General features: G+C 45.7%; 1 protein-coding gene across 2 annotated transcripts in view; it reads right to left on the bottom strand.

The window, feature by feature from the left end:
- The window catches only part of CHD1 (chromodomain helicase DNA binding protein 1), a 330081-nt gene that overhangs the window by 71285 nt on the left and 239751 nt on the right, over window positions 1–19045 (bottom strand). For both annotated transcript variants that reach the window (XM_029572713.1, XM_029572721.1), the window contains exons 25-26: window positions 18504–18545; window positions 12274–12404 (exon numbers count right to left, since the gene is read on the bottom strand). In XM_029572713.1, coding sequence (XP_029428573.1) covers window positions 12274–12404; window positions 18504–18545 — 173 coding nt within the window. The remainder of the gene's footprint in view (window positions 1–12273; window positions 12405–18503; window positions 18546–19045) is intronic.

Raw genomic sequence — 19045 nt, 5'->3', positions numbered from 1 at the left:
CCTCTATCTACCTAAGAAGTTGCAATGACTTCCTTAATCCAATGCATCAAGGAGGCCATGGTCGCTGCCTTTCCCTTTTTCACACAACCGATTAACAGATATTGATCAACTTTCTGAATTAATTTGTGACCATCAGATATCTCAAAAGAATTTGCTTATATCCAAACAATGAAGCCTCCTATACTCCCTCTCACTGGAATACTTACAAAAGGAAGGCAGGCACACTACCTGATTTAGATGAAAAGCGGACACCACTTTTGGAAGAAAGGAAGGCACTATATGAATTCTAACCCCATTCTTCACAAACATCAAAAATGGTTCCCTACAAGAAAGTGCCCACAAGCCTGAAATCTTCCTAGTTGAACAAATAGCCATCAGGAAAAATGTCTTCAAGGTAAGGAACTTCAGTGAAATCTTTTAATAAGCTCAAACGATCCAAAGTTTTTTCAAGTTCAAGGTAATGCTAATAGACTCCTTATTCACAAGGCTTGTCTTGTGTGTGTGTGTGTGTGTTGGGGGGGGGGGGGGGGGGAGAGAAGAGTATTCTCATGCTGTTGAAATCTGATGACACTTTTATTTGGATATGGAAGAATGCCTTTCATAATTTCATGTTAATGGAAAAATGACAATTGGATAGTCATTTAAACGTATGCAAGACTTTCTAGAGGTCAGGAATACCTATCTTCAGATATTACCCACCAGATTCCAAGGTTCTGTTTAAACTTACATTTTTGAGTGTATTCATTATTCCTTTACTTCCAGTGGTACTGGTCCTAGTTTGTTTTACACTTTTGTTTATAATCTACTCTTATGTTTATTCTTTTCTTTGCTCTCTTTTATATCATAATATTGAAAATAGGGAAACCCAACCTTACAATAATACTTAAATTTCAACACAATTGGCACAAACATAATTTCAAATATTCCATCAACAAACATGTATAAATGAATGTCTGTTCGAAATTTGCTACTTACAGATTGGCCACTGAAGGCGCTAGCGATGACCCCATGGGAATCTTTCGAAAGATTTTATCATATTGTTAACAGAAGTGGTGGTGTTCAACAATTTCAAGTTTAAAGATAACATATATCATCAGGACCATGGGATTCCCATGGGGTTGTCGCTAGTGCCTTCACTGGCCAATCTGAACATAGCAAATTTCGAACAGACATTCATTTATACATTGGAATGGATGGGATATATAGTTCAATGGTACAGATATATAGACTATGTGTTCCTGATTTGGAAGGGATCGGAGGAGAACTTGCAGTGTTTTATGTCATGGATTAATTCGTTGGACACCCATCTCAAATTTACCTATCAATATAGTAGGCAACAGATAGCATACTTGGATGTGCAGGTTACAGTGTTTAACAACAGACTTACGACCATGATGAATAGAAAGAAGATGAACAAGAACAATTTATTAAGATATGAAAGCCATCATTCTACATCTTTTAAAAAAGGATTACCAGTGTCCCAATTTTTTTTGGATACGGCGCATTTGTTCTACCAACACAGAGTTTGAAAAACAGCGGAAGTGTTGAGCCAAAGATTTCGATCTAGAGGCTATCCTAGGAAGGCCACTGGCCACGCATATAAGGGAGCCAAGTACAGTGATCGAATTCTTTATTACACTATAAAACCCATAAAGAAGGCTATCGGATGGTATGTGTTTTGCCACACAGTACACCCACTGGATCGGTGATTGCTTCTATAAAGAAACATTGGCATATATTGACTCTGGCACTCACTGGTTAAAGCATCTTATGCTCTAACCCAAATTCCTTTTTGTATTATGTTTTTTTTTTTTTAATTACCTTCTGCCTTTACCTTTCTTCCAGCTTTTAAGCTTCCCAAGTTTTTTACTCCTTGTTAAATGTAACTTTGCCTTATTCACTTCTCTTGTTAATTACTTTTATTTATTGCTTCAGTTATACCCTTGTTTTATGTAAACCGATCCGATATGGTTATTACTATGAAGGTCGGTATAAAAAAAAAGTGTTAAATAAATAAATAAATATATTGGCCTTATATGATGTGTTCCGGGAAGCACCTCTGATAGCGACCAGAAGAGGTTGTAATATCAGGGATTTCTTGGTTCATTCACAATTGAAGGATTGGACTCCCACTTGTGAGGGAGCACATAGCCAATGCGGCCGGTGCTCCATTTGCGAGTACACAATTAAATGGGTCTACTTGGATCAATCCAGTTACTGGATATATTGTTCACAGGAAGAACGATACTGACTGCTTGACATCTGCAGTGATTTATGTGATATCTTGTCCATGTCTAAAAGTGTGCGTGGGCCGGACGAGCAAAATGGTGAAGTTGCGTATCATGGAACATCAGTCGCGGTTAAACACTTCTAACCTTTCGGCTCCCTTAGTGGCGCATTGTGAGGATTATCAACATACTTTTGAGCAGTTGAAATAGACAGTGATAGAAAAGGTAAATGTGACAACGGGAGATCTGATAGTGAAATGGAGAAATTACTTACCTGATAATTTTGTTTTCCTTAGTGTAGACAGATGGACTCAGGACCAATGGGTATAGTGTACTTCTGATAGCAGTTGGAGATGGATCAGATTTCAATCTGAAGTCAGCCCTAGTACATATACCCCTGCAGGAAGTGCAGCTCTTCAGTATTCAGTATGACTGAATAATTTGAATAACTTGATTAACTTTATAACTTGGATAACTTGATTAACTTTATAATTTGGTTAATTTAATTAATTTGAACTGGTTGAATTGGTTATAGCTGGAGACCGCCAGTGCCCTCAACCAAGAAACGTCGACACCCGGTAGGCATGGCTTACCTGTGAATCATTCGCTGTCGGTGATGTCACTCGAGGATTCCATGAATAACAGCAGCCATGGGTGGGATGCTGAGTCCATCTGTCTACACTAAGGAAAACGAAATTATCAGGTAAGTAATTTCTCCATTTCCTAGCATGTAGCAGATGGACTCAGGACCAATGGGATGTAAAAAAACTACTCCAGAACCGGGTGGGAGGCTGCCCATGACCCACTTAGTACTGCCCTTGCAAATGCTATGTCCTCTCGAGCCTGAACATCCAAGCGGTAAAACCTGGAGAAGGTGTGGATGGAGGACCAATTCGCCACCCGTCAGATCTCGGCGGGTGACAACATCTTGGTTTCCGCCCAGGACACTGCCTGGGCTCTAGTGGAATGGGCCTTGACTTGTAAAGGCGGTGGCTTGCCTGCTTCTATGTAGGCCGCCTTGATAACTTCTTTGATCCAGCGGGCTATGGTTGCTTGTGAGGCCGCTTCCCCTTGCTTCTTCCCGCTGTTAAGGATGAATAGATGGGTCATCTTTCGTACGGATTCCGACCTTTCCAGGTATCGGACTAGGAGTCTGCCGACGTTGAGATGGCAGAGACTGCGAGCCTCTTCCGAATTCTTATGCTCATTTGGCGATGGTAGCGAGATGGTTTGGTTGAGATGGAAGTGAGACAACACTTTGGGGAAGAACGACGGGACTGTGCGTAACTGGATGGTTCCCGGGGTGCGTCTGAGGAACAGTTCCTGGCAGGACAGTGCTTGTAGCTCGGATATACGACAGGCTGAACAGACTGCCAGCAGGAAGGCTGTCTTCAATGTTAGCAGTCGGAGAGGAAGGCCACAGAGAGGTCTGAAGGAGGTTCCTGCTAAGAAATCTAGGACCAGGTTGAGGTTCCAAAGAAGCACCGACCACTTTAGTGATGGTCAGATCTGCTTGTCTCCTTTCAGAAAGCGGGAGACATCCGGGTGAGAGGCTATACTGCCGCTCTCGCTCTTGGTTCCGTAGCATGACAATGTGGCCACCTGTACCTTGATGGAGTTGAGAGACAATCCCTTCTGTAGTCCGTTTTGCAGGAATTCCAAAATCACAGGAATTTTGACTGAGTGGGCATGATGTCGCAGTTCTCGCACCAGGCTTCGAATTCTCTCCAAATCCTTATGTATGTTAGGGATGTGAGAACTTGCGTGCTTGGAGAAGGGTGTCAATTACTGCCCCTGAGTATCCGCTCTTCCTCAGGCGAGTCCCTTCAATGGCCAGACTGTAAGAGAGAATCAAGCTGGATCCTCGTGGAGGATCGGTCCCTGTTGGAGCAGGTCTCTGTGTGGAGGTAGTGGGAGGGGGCTCCCTGTCAGCAGTCTTTGCATGTCTGCGTACCACGGTCTTCTTGGCCAGTCCGGGGCCACTAGAAGTACTGGTCCCCTGTGGTGTTCTATCTTGTGGATGATTGCGCCCAATAGGGGCCCCGGCGGGAAGGCGTATAACAGAGTCTCCTGTGGCCAGGTCTGTACCAAGATATCTAATCCCTGGGACTGGGGTTCCCGCCTGTGGCTGAAGAAGATGGGCACTTGGGCGTTGGACCGGTTTGCCAGGAGGTCCATGGTTGGTGTTCCCCAACGGTTTACTATCAATTGGAATGCTGTGGTCAACAGCCTCCATTCTCCTGGGTCTAGACTATCTGCTGAGGTAATCTGCAGCGACGTTGTCTTTCCCCGCGATGTGGACGGCTGAGATCTCTTGAAGATTCACTTCCGCCCATGACATTAGGGGGTCTATTTCCAGAGTCACTTGTTGGCTTTTGGTTCCTCCCTGACGGTTGATGTAGGCCACTGTTGTGGCGTTGTCCGACATTACTCTGACCGATTTGTCTCGGAGTCTGTGATCGAACCGTAGGCAGGCTAGTCTGACTGCCCGGGCTTCTAGGCGATTGATGTTCCATCCCGACTCTTCTTTGTTCCATTGCCCTTGGGCAGTTAGCTCCTGGCAGTGTGCTCCCCATCCTCATAGGCTGGCATCCGTGGTGAGCAGGATCCAGGTTGGTGAGGATAGTCTCATTCCCTGGCTCAGATGGCCTTCTTGTAGTCACCATCATAGTTGGGTCCGAACTTTGTCCGGGAGCTGAAAACGTACGGTGTAGTTCTGGGACAGTGGATTCCATCGTGATAGTAGTGAGCGCTGTAGGGGAGAGTTCATAGGCTATAAGTATTACCAATTATTAGGCTTATTCAATATTTGTTGATAGTTAATGTGGCTTTCAATGCATACTTCACTTTCAATGCATATCCAGCATAGCTCTCTGCTTCAACAGCAGGGGAGAAGAAAAACTAATACTTCACGCATATCCAGCATAGCTCTCTGCTTCAACGGCAGGGGAGAAGTAAAACTAATAGCTCACGCATATCCAGCATAGCTCTCTGCTTCAACGGCAGGGGAGAAGAAAAACAACCAATAAGGGCTGAATAACATAGTCTGGGTAAACAAATAAGTATGGGTGTAGCTTGCTTGTTGCGGCGGTTACTACCCCTAACTAATCAAGCTTGATATTTCACTTGGATGCAGCTCCATCACTGCTCTCTGCATTAATGGTGGGGGTGAAAGGGAAATAGAACCAAGGGTTGCTAATAGCCAAGAGAAACAGATAAGTATGAAAGGAAAGAAGTGTGAAGCTTGCTGGGCAGACTGGATGGGCCGAATTGTCTTCTTCTGCCGTCATTTCTATGTTTCTATGTTAGCTCTTGCCCATGGCACTACTTCCAGTGTGGATGCCATGAGGCCGAGGACTTGTTGGTAGTCCCATGCCGTGGGGCGAAGTTCGCTCAACAGGGTTCATAACTGGGTCATCAGTTTTGATCTCCTTGTCGGTGTCAGGATGACCTTGTCTTGTTTGGTGTCGACACGGACTTCCAAGTATTCTAGTGATTGGGAATGCTGCAAACAGCTCTTGTTTGTGTTGACCACCCACCCGAGGCTCTCCAGTAGAGTTTTGACTGTGTTGGTCGCCTGGTGGCTTTCCTCTGGGGATTTCGCCCTGTTCAGCCAATCGTCTAGATAAGGGTGTACACGGATTCCTTCCTTCTTCAGTGTTGCTGCCGCCACCACCACTATGATCTTGGTGAACGTCCGGGGAGCTGTGGCTAACCCGAATGGTAGAGCCCGGAACTGGTAGTGATGGTCCAGGATCGTGAAGCGCAGAAAACGCTGATGCTCCTGATGGATCGGAATGTGTAGGTAGGCTTCAGACAGATCCAGGGATGTAAGGAACTCTCCGTTGTATCGCCCTTATTACTGAGTGTAGGGTTTCCACGCGGAAGCGAGGAATCTTCAGACGACGGTTGACCGCCTTGAGGTCCAGGATGGGCCTGAACATTCCTTCTTTCTTGGGAACGATAAAATAGATGGAATAATGTCCAGTATTTATTTGTTGTGGAGGCACCAGTGTTATAGCCTCTAAGGCTAGCAATCTGGTCAGTGTGGCTTCCACTGCCATCCTCTTGGAAGGGTCATGGCAGGGGGATTCCACAAACATGTCCGGAGAGAGGTGGTGGAAATCCAGGTAATATCCCTCTCGAATGATGGATAGGACCCACTTGTCCGAAGTTATCTCGACCCATCTTTGGTAGAATAGGGAAAGTCTGCCCCCTATGGATTCTTCCTTTGGATGGGTCAGCTGATTTTCATTGTGGGGTGCGGCTGGGGCCTGGACCCGAGCAGGCTCCCCTTTTGTTGTGCTTGTTCCGAAAGGACTGGCTCCTGCCTGCGGGGAGAGACGCTTGATATGTGCTTCTGTATGGGTTGAAGCGCTGTGATCCTCTGCCCCTGGAAGTTCGGGGGGAAGGGTCGCTGGTTTCTCTTATTCCTGTCCTCCGGTAGCCGCGGCAGTGGGGATTCGCCCCATTTGTTGGCTAGTTTCTCTAGTTTGCTTCTGAACAGGAGGGTTCCCTTGAAGGGCATCCTTGTGAGTCTCATTTTGTAAGATGCGTCGGCTGACCAGCTTCGGAGCCAGAGTTGTCTTCTGGCTGCCACAGCTGATGACACTCCTCTAGCTGCTATACACACCAGATCAGAAGCAGCATCCGTGAGGAATGATACTGCTGGTTCCAGGGCTTCCCCAGGAGTGCTGTCGGCATAGCAGGCCGCGATCTGTAGAGACATAGCGGAGACGTCAAAGGACTGTTTGAGGATGGATTTCAGACGTCTGTCTTGAGTATCTTTGAGTCCTGCTCCTCCCTCCACTGGGATAGTAGTGCACTTCGAAACCGCGCAGCCCATGGCATCCAATTTTGGACATGCCAGGAAGTCTTTGGCAGCTGGGTCCAGAGGGTACATGGCTGCCAGAGCACGCCCCACTTTGAACATACTCTCCGGGGCATAAGAACATAAGAACATAAGAAATTGCCATGCTGGGTCAGACCAAGGGTCCATCAAGCCCAGCATCCTGTTTCCAACAGAGGCCAAACCAGGCCACAAGAACCTGGCAATTACCCAAACACCTAGAAGTTCCCATGCTACTGATGCAATTAATAGCAGTGACTATTCCCTAAGTAAACTTGATTAATAGCAGTTAATGGACTTCTCTTCCAAGAACTTATCCAAACCTTTTTTGAACCCAGCTACACTAACTGCACTAACCACATCCTCTGGCAACAAATTCCAGAGATTTATTGTGCGTTGAGTGAAAAAGAATTTTCTCCGATTAGTCTTAAATGTGCTACTTGCTAACTTCATGGAATGCCCCCTAGTCCTTCTATTATTTGAAAGTGTAAATAACCGAGTCACATCTACTCGTTCAAGACCTCTCATGATCTTAAAGACCTCTATGATATCCCCCCTCAGCCGTCTCTTCTCCAAGCTGAACAGCCCTAACCTCTTCAGCCTTTCCTCATAGGGGAGCTGTTCCATCCCCTTTATCATTTTGGTTGCCCTTCTCTGTACCTTCTCCATTGCAACTATATCTTTTTTGAGATACGGCGACCAGAATTGTACACAGTATTCAAGGTGTGGTCTCACCATGGAGCGATATAGAGGCATTATGACATTTTCCGTTTTATTAACCATTCCCTTCCTAATAATTCCTAACATTTTATTTGCTTTTTTGACTGCTGCAGCACACTGAGCTGACGATTTCAATGTATTATCTACTATGACGCCTAGATCTCTTTCTTGGGTGGTAGCTCCTAATATGGAACCTAACATCGTGTAACTACAGCTAGGGATATTTTTCCCTATATGCAACACCTTGCACTTGTCCACATTAAATTTCTTCTGCCATTTGGATGCCCAATCTTCCAGTCTTGCAAGGTCCTCCTGTAATGTATCACAGTCTGCTTGTGATTTAACTACTCTGAATAATTTTGTATCATCCACAAATTTGATAACGTCACTCATCGTATTCCTTTCCAGATCATTGATATATATATTGAAAAGCACCGGTCCAAGTACAGATCCCTGAGGCACTCCACTGTTTACCCTTTTCCACTGAGAAAATTGACCATTTAGTCCTACTCTCTGTTTCCTGTCTTTTAACCAGTTTGTAATCCACGAAAGGACATCGCCTCCTATCCCATGACTTTTTAGTTTTCGTAGAAGCCTCTCATGAGGGACTTTGTCAAACGCCTTCTGAAAATCCAAATACACTACATCTACCGGTTCACCTTTATCCACATGTTTATTAACCCCTTCAAAAAAATGAAGCAAGTTTGTTAGGCAAGACTTCCCTTGGGTAAATCCATGTTGACTGTGTCCCATTAAATCATGTCTTTCTATATGCTCTACAATTTTGATCTTGAGGATAGTTTCCACTATTTTTCCCGGCACTGAAGTTAGGCTCACTGGTCTATAGTTACCCGGATCACCCCTGGAGCCTTTTTTAAATATTGGGGTTACATTGGCCACCCTCCAGTCTTCAGGTACAATGGATGATTTTAATGATAGGTTACAAATTTTAACTAATAGGTCAGAAATTTCATTTTTGAGTTCCTTTAGTACCCTGGGATGCATACCATCCGGTCCAGGTGCCTTGCTACTCTTTAGTTTGTCAATCTGGCCTACTACATCTTCCAGGTTGACAGTGATTTCGTTCAGTTCGTCTGACTCATCACCCCTGAAAACCAACTCCGGAACTGGTATCTCCCCAACATCCTCACTAGTAAACACGGAAGCAAAGAATTCATTTAGTCTTTCTGCAATGGCCTTATCGTCCCTAAGAGCCCCTTTAACCCCTCGGTCATCTAATGGTCCAACCGACTCCCTCACAGGTTTCTTGCTTTGGATATATTTTAAAAAGTTTTTATTATGAGTTTTTGCCTCTATGGCCAACTTCATTTCAAATTCTCTCTTCGCTTGTTTTATCAATGTTTTACACTTAACTTGACAATGCTTATGTTTTATCCTATTTTCTTCAGATGGATCTTTCTTCCAATTTTTGAAGGATGATTTTTTGGCTAAAATAGCCTCTTTCACCTCACCTTTTAACCATGACGGTAATCGTTTTGCCTTCCTTCCACCTTTCTTAATGCGTGGAATACATATGGACTGCGCCTCTAGGCATCCCATTCCAGGTCAATTAGTTGCTGGACGGCTTGTAATAGTGGGAAATGGCGGGAGGTCTGACGGAGTCCCTCTAGTAGGGGATTCGTCTTAGGTTCCCCCGAGGCACTTGTGCCCAGGATAGCAAGCTCTTTCAAGCTGTGTGTGACCAGGTCTGGAAGCTCGGCCTTGGTGAAGAAGCACCTCACGGTTCGGTGGGGCTCTGTCCCCGGAGGGAGTTCCCCTTCCTCCAGGGGTTCTGATTCCTCATCTAAGTTGTCCATGTCCCCGAAGGTGGGGCGTCTGGGCGGTGGAATCACTTCCCTGGACATAGAGGGTCCTGGGATGTTGAGATCCTCTGGAGGAGGTTGTGGCCATATTATCGGAGGCTCCGGTTGCATGTGGACGAAGGTATGCAGGCCTTTGAAGAATTCCCCCCAGGAGATAGATGCTGGGTCTAAATTAAGAGGCGCTGTGTCTCTGGGGAGCTCCTTTTGAGGGAGGGTCCCGTTGGGAGACGCTAGGTCCGGCGTACTGTTTGAGGAACTGGAACCCGGTACTGGCTGGGAAGGGCCATGGGCTGGATCCCCCAGGGCCTCCTCGCCCTGTATACACAGGGCAGAGGCCTCCTCATGCTTTGCAGCTCTAATGTGGCATGCTGGGCCGAGGCTCTGAGCCTTGAGCTTCTTTTCCGTTGGTGCCATGGCTTTGTGCGCGTAAAATACAGTTATGCGCTCCGGTGCGTTGAAGTTGTGCGCGTAGGATTGGTACGCGCTCAGGGAGGTGGGCGCGTTGTTGTGCGCCCAGATCGAAGGTATGCGCCCGGTACACTTGTGCGCAGAGTACTTGGGCGAGCGACGACGTGCGCATAAGGTATTTATGCGCGCGACAATGTGCACACGGCTCGCCTCTGTGCGCACGGGTCGGAATGGCAGACAGGGCGGCGAACAGATTAAAATGGTGACAGCGACCACGTGGACATTATGGCGACCACCTCGGAGGGTCTCCACGTAGGAGGACCCTTGGATCTGACTGGGGTCTAGCCCTGATAGGGCAGATCAACCCGGTGGCACTGGTCCCGGCTGGCGACCTGTGCAACTCCTCGAGCTTCGGAGACTGGAGACTTTTAAATAGATTTCTACCTTACCGTGTCTCGGCGCTTCCCGGTCTCGTTCCGGGCGGTCTCCAGCTGCGGGTGGAGAGGGAAAATACCTTCACTGCCACGCTCGAAGTGGTACCCGCTGTCTCTCAGCCTCACCCGATGTCGAGGGCTAAGTCCCTGCCGAGGGTCTGCCGCCGGACCGAGGCTTACCTCCGAGGGATCGCGGAAATCACTTTGGGAATTCTCAACTGGGGGAGGGACCCAATGGGTGTCACCGCAGGAGAGTGGGGCTCGTCTGTAGAGGTAAGATTTCATCTTGTTTTGGGTTTTCTTTGTAAAATTTACTCTAACGCTGTGCTAACGTGCACAGAGTCCCGAACTGCTTTGGAGACGGAAAATATTGAAGAGCTGCACTTCCTGCAGGGGTATATGTACTAGGGCTGACGTCAGATTGAAATCTGATCCGTCTCCAACTGCTATCAGGAGTACACTATACTTATTGGTCCTGAGTCCATCTGCTACACATAAGGAAATTAAATGTTCGTGAGCAATTTTGGATACATAAGCTAAGAACTGAACAGCCCGGTGGGTTAAATGAGCAAGTTGATTGGATGTCCCTAATATGAGGGATTCGCTGATTGGTTCTTCTTGGAAACCCAGGTGAATTAAAAAACTTAATAGCAAAACATTGTGCGTTAGACCGCCATTAGTATGCTGGAGAGGAGGCGACTGAGCACCCATGTCATTTTAGAGGGAAGTTGATTCCAGCATAAGGAACAGTTCTTTGTACTAATAGGACAACCCTTGAAAAAGAACTGGATTCGAAACTTGTAGAAGTCGGGTAAACAGATGAATGAACTGATACAAAGAGACGCTAGGATCCTTAAGCTAAGTATTGGTGGCGGTGGTCATTGAAATAAAAGAAGCAGTGTTTGGCTCAATAAAGCACAAAAAGAAGTGGATTAAAAGGACACTACAATTTATTAAACTTCTAAGCAATTGGCACAATAAAAAGAAAAAAAACAAATGGGAGGGGGTTGGTGTGTTGATGATTAAAATTAAGAGCGGCATTGCCTGGATGGTTAGTGCTTTTAAGTATATGAAACCACCACCTTCACCCTTAAAAATTATTTGTCCTGCTAACAAAGGTGGAATAAGTCTAATTAACCTCCTATTAGTAGTCACTCGATGTAACATTGCAAGTTATTGGAGATCAACCTCCTCCCCCTCTGTGAGTGCATGGATTCACTTGCTTTGGCAAGTTTATACAATGGAAATTGCTACTTATCAATTCTGGGACTTCTACCACAACATGTCTAAAATATGAGCCCCTTTCTTACATAAATGGTATCTTTATTAAAAACTATAACATAATTGGACCCTTTTTTGTTTTTTTAATGGTTCACTTTTTATACATCCTGTAATAATATGGGCAATGCCAAGTGACATATATACTGAATATTTGTTATCCTTCTCCTGTTTCTTCATTGTTCAAGCACAAAGGTTTTTATAAAAGACCTGTATTGTTAATACAGATGTTTCCTGGAAAGAAATTATTTTTTCTTTCTGTTCTGTTTTTTCTTCTAATTAACTTGTGCTGTTGATACTTGCAATTTCCAATAAAAACTTAAAAAAAAGGATGAAGGGTGCAAAAGAAGGAGGGAGGTGAAAAGGTTATATCTAGTTCATAGCACCATAATTACAAGTGTGACACACCATGTCTTTATATGAAGGGCTGCAGAAGTCATGAGCATGTCAACATGAAACAACAATCATTTCATCATAAAAATGAGATCTGCCCATCTCTCCCACAAACTACATGTACTATTGTTGTAACCTACCTGCTCTTTCTGGTCCTGAGGAGCTATCTTTTAAAGCTTTAATGCAGCCATTGTGCACGAGCTCACCTAGACGTCTGAGGTCAGTCTCTGATTTATCAACTAATTCGGAATCTCGAGCTATAGCATCTAACCTATAACAAAATGTGAAAACAATCAAGGACTTGACCATCTGTAAATTTTCAGAAAGAAATATTTAGGAGACAAGAAAGTTAAAATGTGTTTTCTACACTTACCAAATACAAATACATAGTGTTACCCAGGCATGACAAAGGCCAGTCCTTAAATGCCAAAAAAAGATCAGTTTTCCCAGGTTAAACTATAGAAATTAATCTATTCTTAGATCAAATGGATGCAATTATATCTCATAAATTACATTTTCCCTTCAAACATTTTCTAGTGTGATGAAGTGGTTTTGAGAAATTACCTACCTGATAATTTTGTTTCCTTTAGTGTAGACAGGACCAGTGGAGGTTTATGCTCCCATGCCAGCAGATAGAGATGGAGCAAGCTGACATCACAGTATACATAACCCTGCAGTGACCTTAGCCTGCCAGTATTCTCTTCAAAAGCAATTGTGGAAAGACTAGCAAAAAATGTGATTATAAACATGATTAAAAACAGGTAACTATAACTGTATTCAACCAACCATGAACACTGAACTCAGATAAAATTCTAGGTACCCCAAGCTAGTGACTGGATGAACACTTACCAATAATCCCTTGGGACCCATAGCCCCACAGGAGGATTATTGACACACTCATGCAGAAGCCGAGGGTGGGAAGCTGAGTCTACCTGTCTACACTAAGGAAAATGAAATTATCAGGTAAGTAATTTCTCCATTTCCTAGCATATAGACAGATGGACTCAGAACCAGTGGGATGGAGCAAAGATACTCCCCAACAGAGTGGGTGGTCCAGGCAACACCGCACATGCAAAGGCTGCATCCTCCTGGGCCTGCACATCCAGATAATAAAACCTGGAAAAAGAGTGTAAGGAGGACCACATTGCAACTCGGTAGATATCAACGGGAGACAATAGACTAACCTCCACCCATGACGCTGCCTGAGCCCAAATGGAATGAGCCCTAACGTGAGTAGGTAACAGCTTTCCAGCATCCACAAACGTGGCCATGACCACCTCCTTAATCTAACGAGCTATGCTAGCCCATGAAGCCGGAGTGCCCTGCTTACTCCCGCCATGGAGAACAAACAGGCGATCTGTCTTTTGAAAAGACTCAGAGACCACCTGATACCACACAACAAGATGCTTAACATCCAAGGAGCACAAAAGGCAAAACTCCTCTGCATCCCTGACCTTATTCAGAGATGGCAAGGAGATCAACTGATTCAAATGAAAGTCCGAGACTATCTTGGGCAAGAAGAATGGAAGAATATGCAGCTGTAACACCCCTGGAGTCACCCGAAGGAACGGCTACCGACAAGACAATGCCTGAAGCTCAAAAATCTGATGTGCAGAACATATAGTCACCAGGAACACAGTCTTCAATGTCAACAACTGTAAGGAAAGGCTACGCTGTGGTCGGAACATAGGGCCCTCCAAAAAGTCCAGCACCAAATTAAGACGCCACAATAGAACTGGTAACCTCAAGGAAGCATTCTTGAGGTTACCACTCCCTTCAAAAAATGGGCCACATCACTCCCTTCAAAAAATGGGCCACATAAGGATGAGAAGACAAGGAAACACCATTCACCAAACCTCTGTTACAGGCAAGGGCTGCAATGTGCACCTTCAAGGAATTAAGGGCCAAGACTTTATTCAATCCATCTTGCAAAAAATCCAGAATGAGATCTTAACTGAATGAGGGAGAATACCCCGCTCCTCACACCAGGCCTCAAAAATTCTCCAAACCTGCACATGAGTCAAGGAAGTGGAGAACTTGTGAGCACGGAGTAAAATGGTAATCACCGCAGAGAAATAACCACACATTAAGAGGCAAGCCCTCTCAAAGACCAAACAGTAAGACAGAATCAATTTGCTTCCTTGTGAAGAACCGGTCCCTGCTGAAGCAAATCGATGTGCGGTGGAAAACGAAGGGGTGACTCCACCAGGAGTCGCCACAAATCCGCGTACCATGGACACCTGGGCCAGTCCGGCGCCAACAGGAGTACCAGCCTTCTGTGGCTTTCGATCTTGCAAATTATCCTGCCCAACATGGGCCACGGAGGAAAGGCATAAAACAATCTATCTTCCAGCCAGACTGTACGAAAGCGGCTATTCCCAGGGACCACGGATCTCTCCTGTGACTGTAGAAGCAAGGAATATTCGCATTTCAAGAAGTCGCTAACAGGTCTAAGAATGGCAGGCCCCAGCGATCCACAATCAGCTGAAATGCCTCTGCTGACAACACCCACTATCCTGGATCTAGATTCTTCCTGCTGAGAAAGTCCACTCTTTTGTTGTCTTTTCCTGCATGTGAGAGGCCAAGATCATCTGCAGATGACCTTCCGCTCATTCCATCAGCTAGTCTATTTCTTGTTACACTTGCTGGCTCTTGGTTCCTCCCATATAGGCCACCACCATCACTTTGTCCGACATTACGCAAACCACTAGATTCTGCAGCCTGTGGTTGAACTGCAAGCATGCCAGCCGTACTGCTCAGGCCTCCAGATGACTGATGTTCCAGCAGGACTCTTCGGCATTCTTGCACCCTTGGGCCATTAACTCCAGATAGTGAGCTCCCCCAACCATGGAGACTCACATCTGTCGTGAGTACCAACCAGGCTAGAGAGGACAAGGGAATTCTCTCTCTCAGCTGATTCTCCTTCAATCACCACTGGAGACGGGAGCAGATTTCCATCAACAAGTGGAGCCGAACATCATAATCATGAGACTGCAGGTTCCAATGAGATAGTAGACAGCGCAGAGGACAGATATGCGCCCTTGCCCAGGGCACCACTTCCAGGGTATCTGCCATCAAAGTGAGTACTTGTAGGTAGGACCACACTGTCGGGCGTACAATGTTCATCAACTTTTGCACTTGAGACATCTATCTCTGGATCCGAACTTCCAGTAGGAAAACTGTCCTGTACCTTGTTGAACCGGACCCCCATATACTCCAACTGGGATGGTTGAAGATTGCTCTTTTTCAGGTTTACCACACAACCAAGCTCCTGCAATAAGGAGATCACCTTGTGTGTCACCGGGTGGCTCTTTTCCTGAGACTTGGTTCGAATCAGCCAGTCATCCAAAGACCAGGATTCCTTATTTTTACAGGCCACCACTACCACCACCATAATCTGGAAAAATGTTCTGGGAGCAATGGTGAGACCAAAAGGCAGTGTCCGAAACTGATAATGGTGCACCAACACTGCAAAGCATAGAAAGCGTTGATGTTTCAATTGGATGGGCATATGACGGTAAGCCTTTGACAGATCCAAGGAGGTCAGAAATTCCCGCGACTGCACCACCATTATTACAGAGCATAAGGTTTCCATTAAAAAATGAGTCACCTTCAAGTAACAGTTGACTCTCTTGAGCTCCAAGATGGGATGAAAAGAGCCATCCTTCTTGGGCACGACAAAGTAAATGGAATATCGCCCAATACTTTCTTGAGATGTGACACCGGAACCACAGCCATCAGTCTGAGGAGCCTTTGAAGCTTGAACTCCACTGCCTGCTTCTTCTGTGAGGAGTGGCAAGGGGACACCATGAACACATCCTGAGGAATACTGCAAAATTCTAGTGCATAACCTTTGCGCATCACCTCCAGGACCCACTGATCCGATGTGATCTTGACCACCAATAAAAGAGAGAGAGAGAGAGGTCCCCCTATTTCCTGTTCTGGAAGGTGGGTCAGCAAACCTTCATTGGTAAGCTCGGGAAGGTCCTCCACCCAAGCCTGCTCCTCTCTTGGGCTGCTGGGGACGAAAGGACTGAGACCTACCGAAAGGCCGAGTCCGTTGAAAGGTTATTCCTCTGAAGGACCAAAAATGCCTGGAACCCCGGAAATGACCCCTCAAACCAAAGGGGCACTGTAACTGTTTCTTATCCTCCGCAACTGAGGCACCGGAGACTCGCCCCACTTACTGGCCAGTTTCTCCAACTCGCTCCTAAACTAGAGCGAGCCTTCAAAGGGCATCTTGGTAAGACTGGCTTTGGAAGCTGTGTCAGCTGACCGATTTCACAACAACAGTTGATGTCTGGTCGCTATCACCAAAGCCACTCCTCTGGACCAAATCACAGCCTGCGTCTGCTGAAAAGGCGGCAGCAGACTCCATAACCGCTCCCTCCAGACTCATTAACCTCCTGAGAGATAAGCAGGCAAGATCTTGCCACTACAGCATCCACTTTGGGGAAAATGCAAATGCTCTCTCACAGCTGGATCCAGAGGGTACAGGCCTTCCAATGTCCAACCCCCTTTAAAATTTGTCTCTGGGGCATCCCATTCCAGATCAATCAATTCTGGGATGGCATCCAGCACCAGGAAAAAACAAGAGGCTTTACATAAGGAAACCAAAATGGGATTCTTCCTTGGCTCTGACATAGCAACTGAACCAGGAACACCCAGCTATTTCAAAGTCTGGGAAATCAGGGCCGGCAGTTCATCTCTATGAAAGAACCACAACATGGTTCGATATGGTTCCAGCCCTGGAGGCATTTCCCCATCTTCCAGGGAATCCGGATCAACCTCATCATCAGTTCCATCCGGATTCCTGTCGGGAACACCTGCAGGGAGCCGGGGCTCATAGGAGTGGAAGAGGAAGGACCCACCGGCTGAAAGCCTGACTGGACAGAAATGGGGGAAGCGGAGGACTGCTTCTGAAGAAAGGCTTGTAAGCCTTGAAAAAATTCTACCCAAGAAAAAGCAGCCAGGTATAGACCAAAGTAAATGGAATATCGCCCAATTCTTTCTTGAGATGTGACACTGAACTGTGTCTGGTTCTGTGGGACCAGCAAGAACTGGAGCTGGTCCCACAGAACTGCCCTCACCAGTGGAGGAGCCAATCAAGAGAACCAAGATCTGGCATCCCCCCAGTCAAGACTGTGACCAATCCAACATCAGAATGGGAAGAGCCAGACTTAGCAAAATCCGAGGAAGACCACTCTGCTGAGGGTCTGAGCAATGCTGACACAGGTTAGAAGTCAGGTCAGGCTGAGAAGCCCTAATATGACAGGCAGCATAAATAGGAAGATGCCTAGGCTTCTTGCTTACCGGCACCATTGCTGCAGTAATCATGCATCAGAACAGCTGGCATTCAAAAGTGAAATGTGCCTAAAAAATAAGCGCCTAGAAGAAAGCGCAGCAAGTCGCACGCACACCCTGTGCGACAAGTTAAGTGCATAAAAAAGTTTGTGCATCTAAAAAGCGTGCCCAAAAACCAATGCGTGCACAGAACTAACACACTGTGCACACTGATGGCCTATAAAGGGCAACAGAACATGCATAAGAGCGTGCAAAAACGGCCGCTGTGGCCTACCAAGAAGTGTGCAAGAAAAAAGCCTAAGTGCGAGGCCTAGCCCACCGGGGGCCACTCAACCCACCAGTCTTCAACCCCAAAGGGAGTGTGAACGAATGTCAGCACGGCTTGCCAAGAACAGAGACTGAAGGAAGTTCTGAAACCTCTCTAATTGTCTCTGATTTAGATAAAACTTTCTCCTTTTCTTTTTTAAACCTTACCTGAGCTCAGCGCTTACTGGCTGAATACAGAGATGGTTTCCAGCTGCAGGGGGAGCGGGCATCTTCTGTCACCGCCGCACTCGGCCTCCTGCACCCCTCCTGCACCCGCTGCCTTTCAGCTGAAGTAGCAGCTAAGTCCACGCCAGGAAACCCAGCTACTGGACCAAGGCACACCTCTGAGGGACCACGAAATCGCCTCAGGAAGTCTCAACTGGGGGAAGGACCTTTAGGTATTACCACAGGAGACCAGGCCTCTCTCTTCCTGAATTTAGAATTTCAAATTTCTCTTTTCAAAAAGTTCAAAGCAATCCCCATAGGGAGATGCACGTCCACCATCTGCTGGAGATGGAGAATACTGGTAGGCTGGGGTCACTGCAGGGTTATGTATACTTGCTCCATCAACATCTGCTGGCAGGGGAGCATAAACCCCCACTGATCCTGAGTCCATCTGTCTACATGAGAGGAAAAATAAGTTTTAATAAAATCTAAACAAATATTAAAATATAAAAATATTATTGGATCTGTTTGTGGCAATGAAGGATGGAATGCATCACCTCTGGTCTAATCTACCCAATAGGATTATTGAAATTACCTTTCTAGAGGGCCACCAAATTTCTTATAACTCTTGATAAACCTGAAAGGAGAGTAAAATGAAAACCATACTGAATGGTTGAATACAAATGACTGAATAAAAAGTAAATAAAAAAGTAATTACTGAAACAGAGCCAGACAACCTCAAATTAAAAAGGACATTCAAATTTGTATATATACAGCTATATATAAAATGGACAAGAGGAACGCATTTTTCAATGGAATTGTAAAACAGAGGATCAGTGTATGCTAAAAGGGGGAAAATTTAGGATCAACATAAGGAAGTGTTTCTTTTAGAGAAAGAATGATGGATGTAAGGAGCACCCTCCTAACTGAGGTGGAGATTAAACTCAATAACTGTATTCAAGAAAGCATGAAACAAGCACAGGATTAGTAGGGAAAGATGGATATTACATGAGGTCTACAAAAAAATCATGAGCCCTGAAGTAATTTAGGGCTATAGAAAACTAAAAAATACCAAGCAATGAGAGTTATAATGTATCCTAGGATTGACTGAATAACTTCCTAAAGTATCTGATTATG

Source organism: Rhinatrema bivittatum, chromosome 1 (genome assembly GCF_901001135.1).
Source record: "Rhinatrema bivittatum chromosome 1, aRhiBiv1.1, whole genome shotgun sequence".
NCBI classification, from domain to species: Eukaryota; Metazoa; Chordata; class Amphibia; order Gymnophiona; family Rhinatrematidae; genus Rhinatrema; species Rhinatrema bivittatum.
The sequence above is the reverse complement of the archived record's forward strand: the minus strand, read 5'-3'. Positions and strand labels throughout refer to the sequence as shown.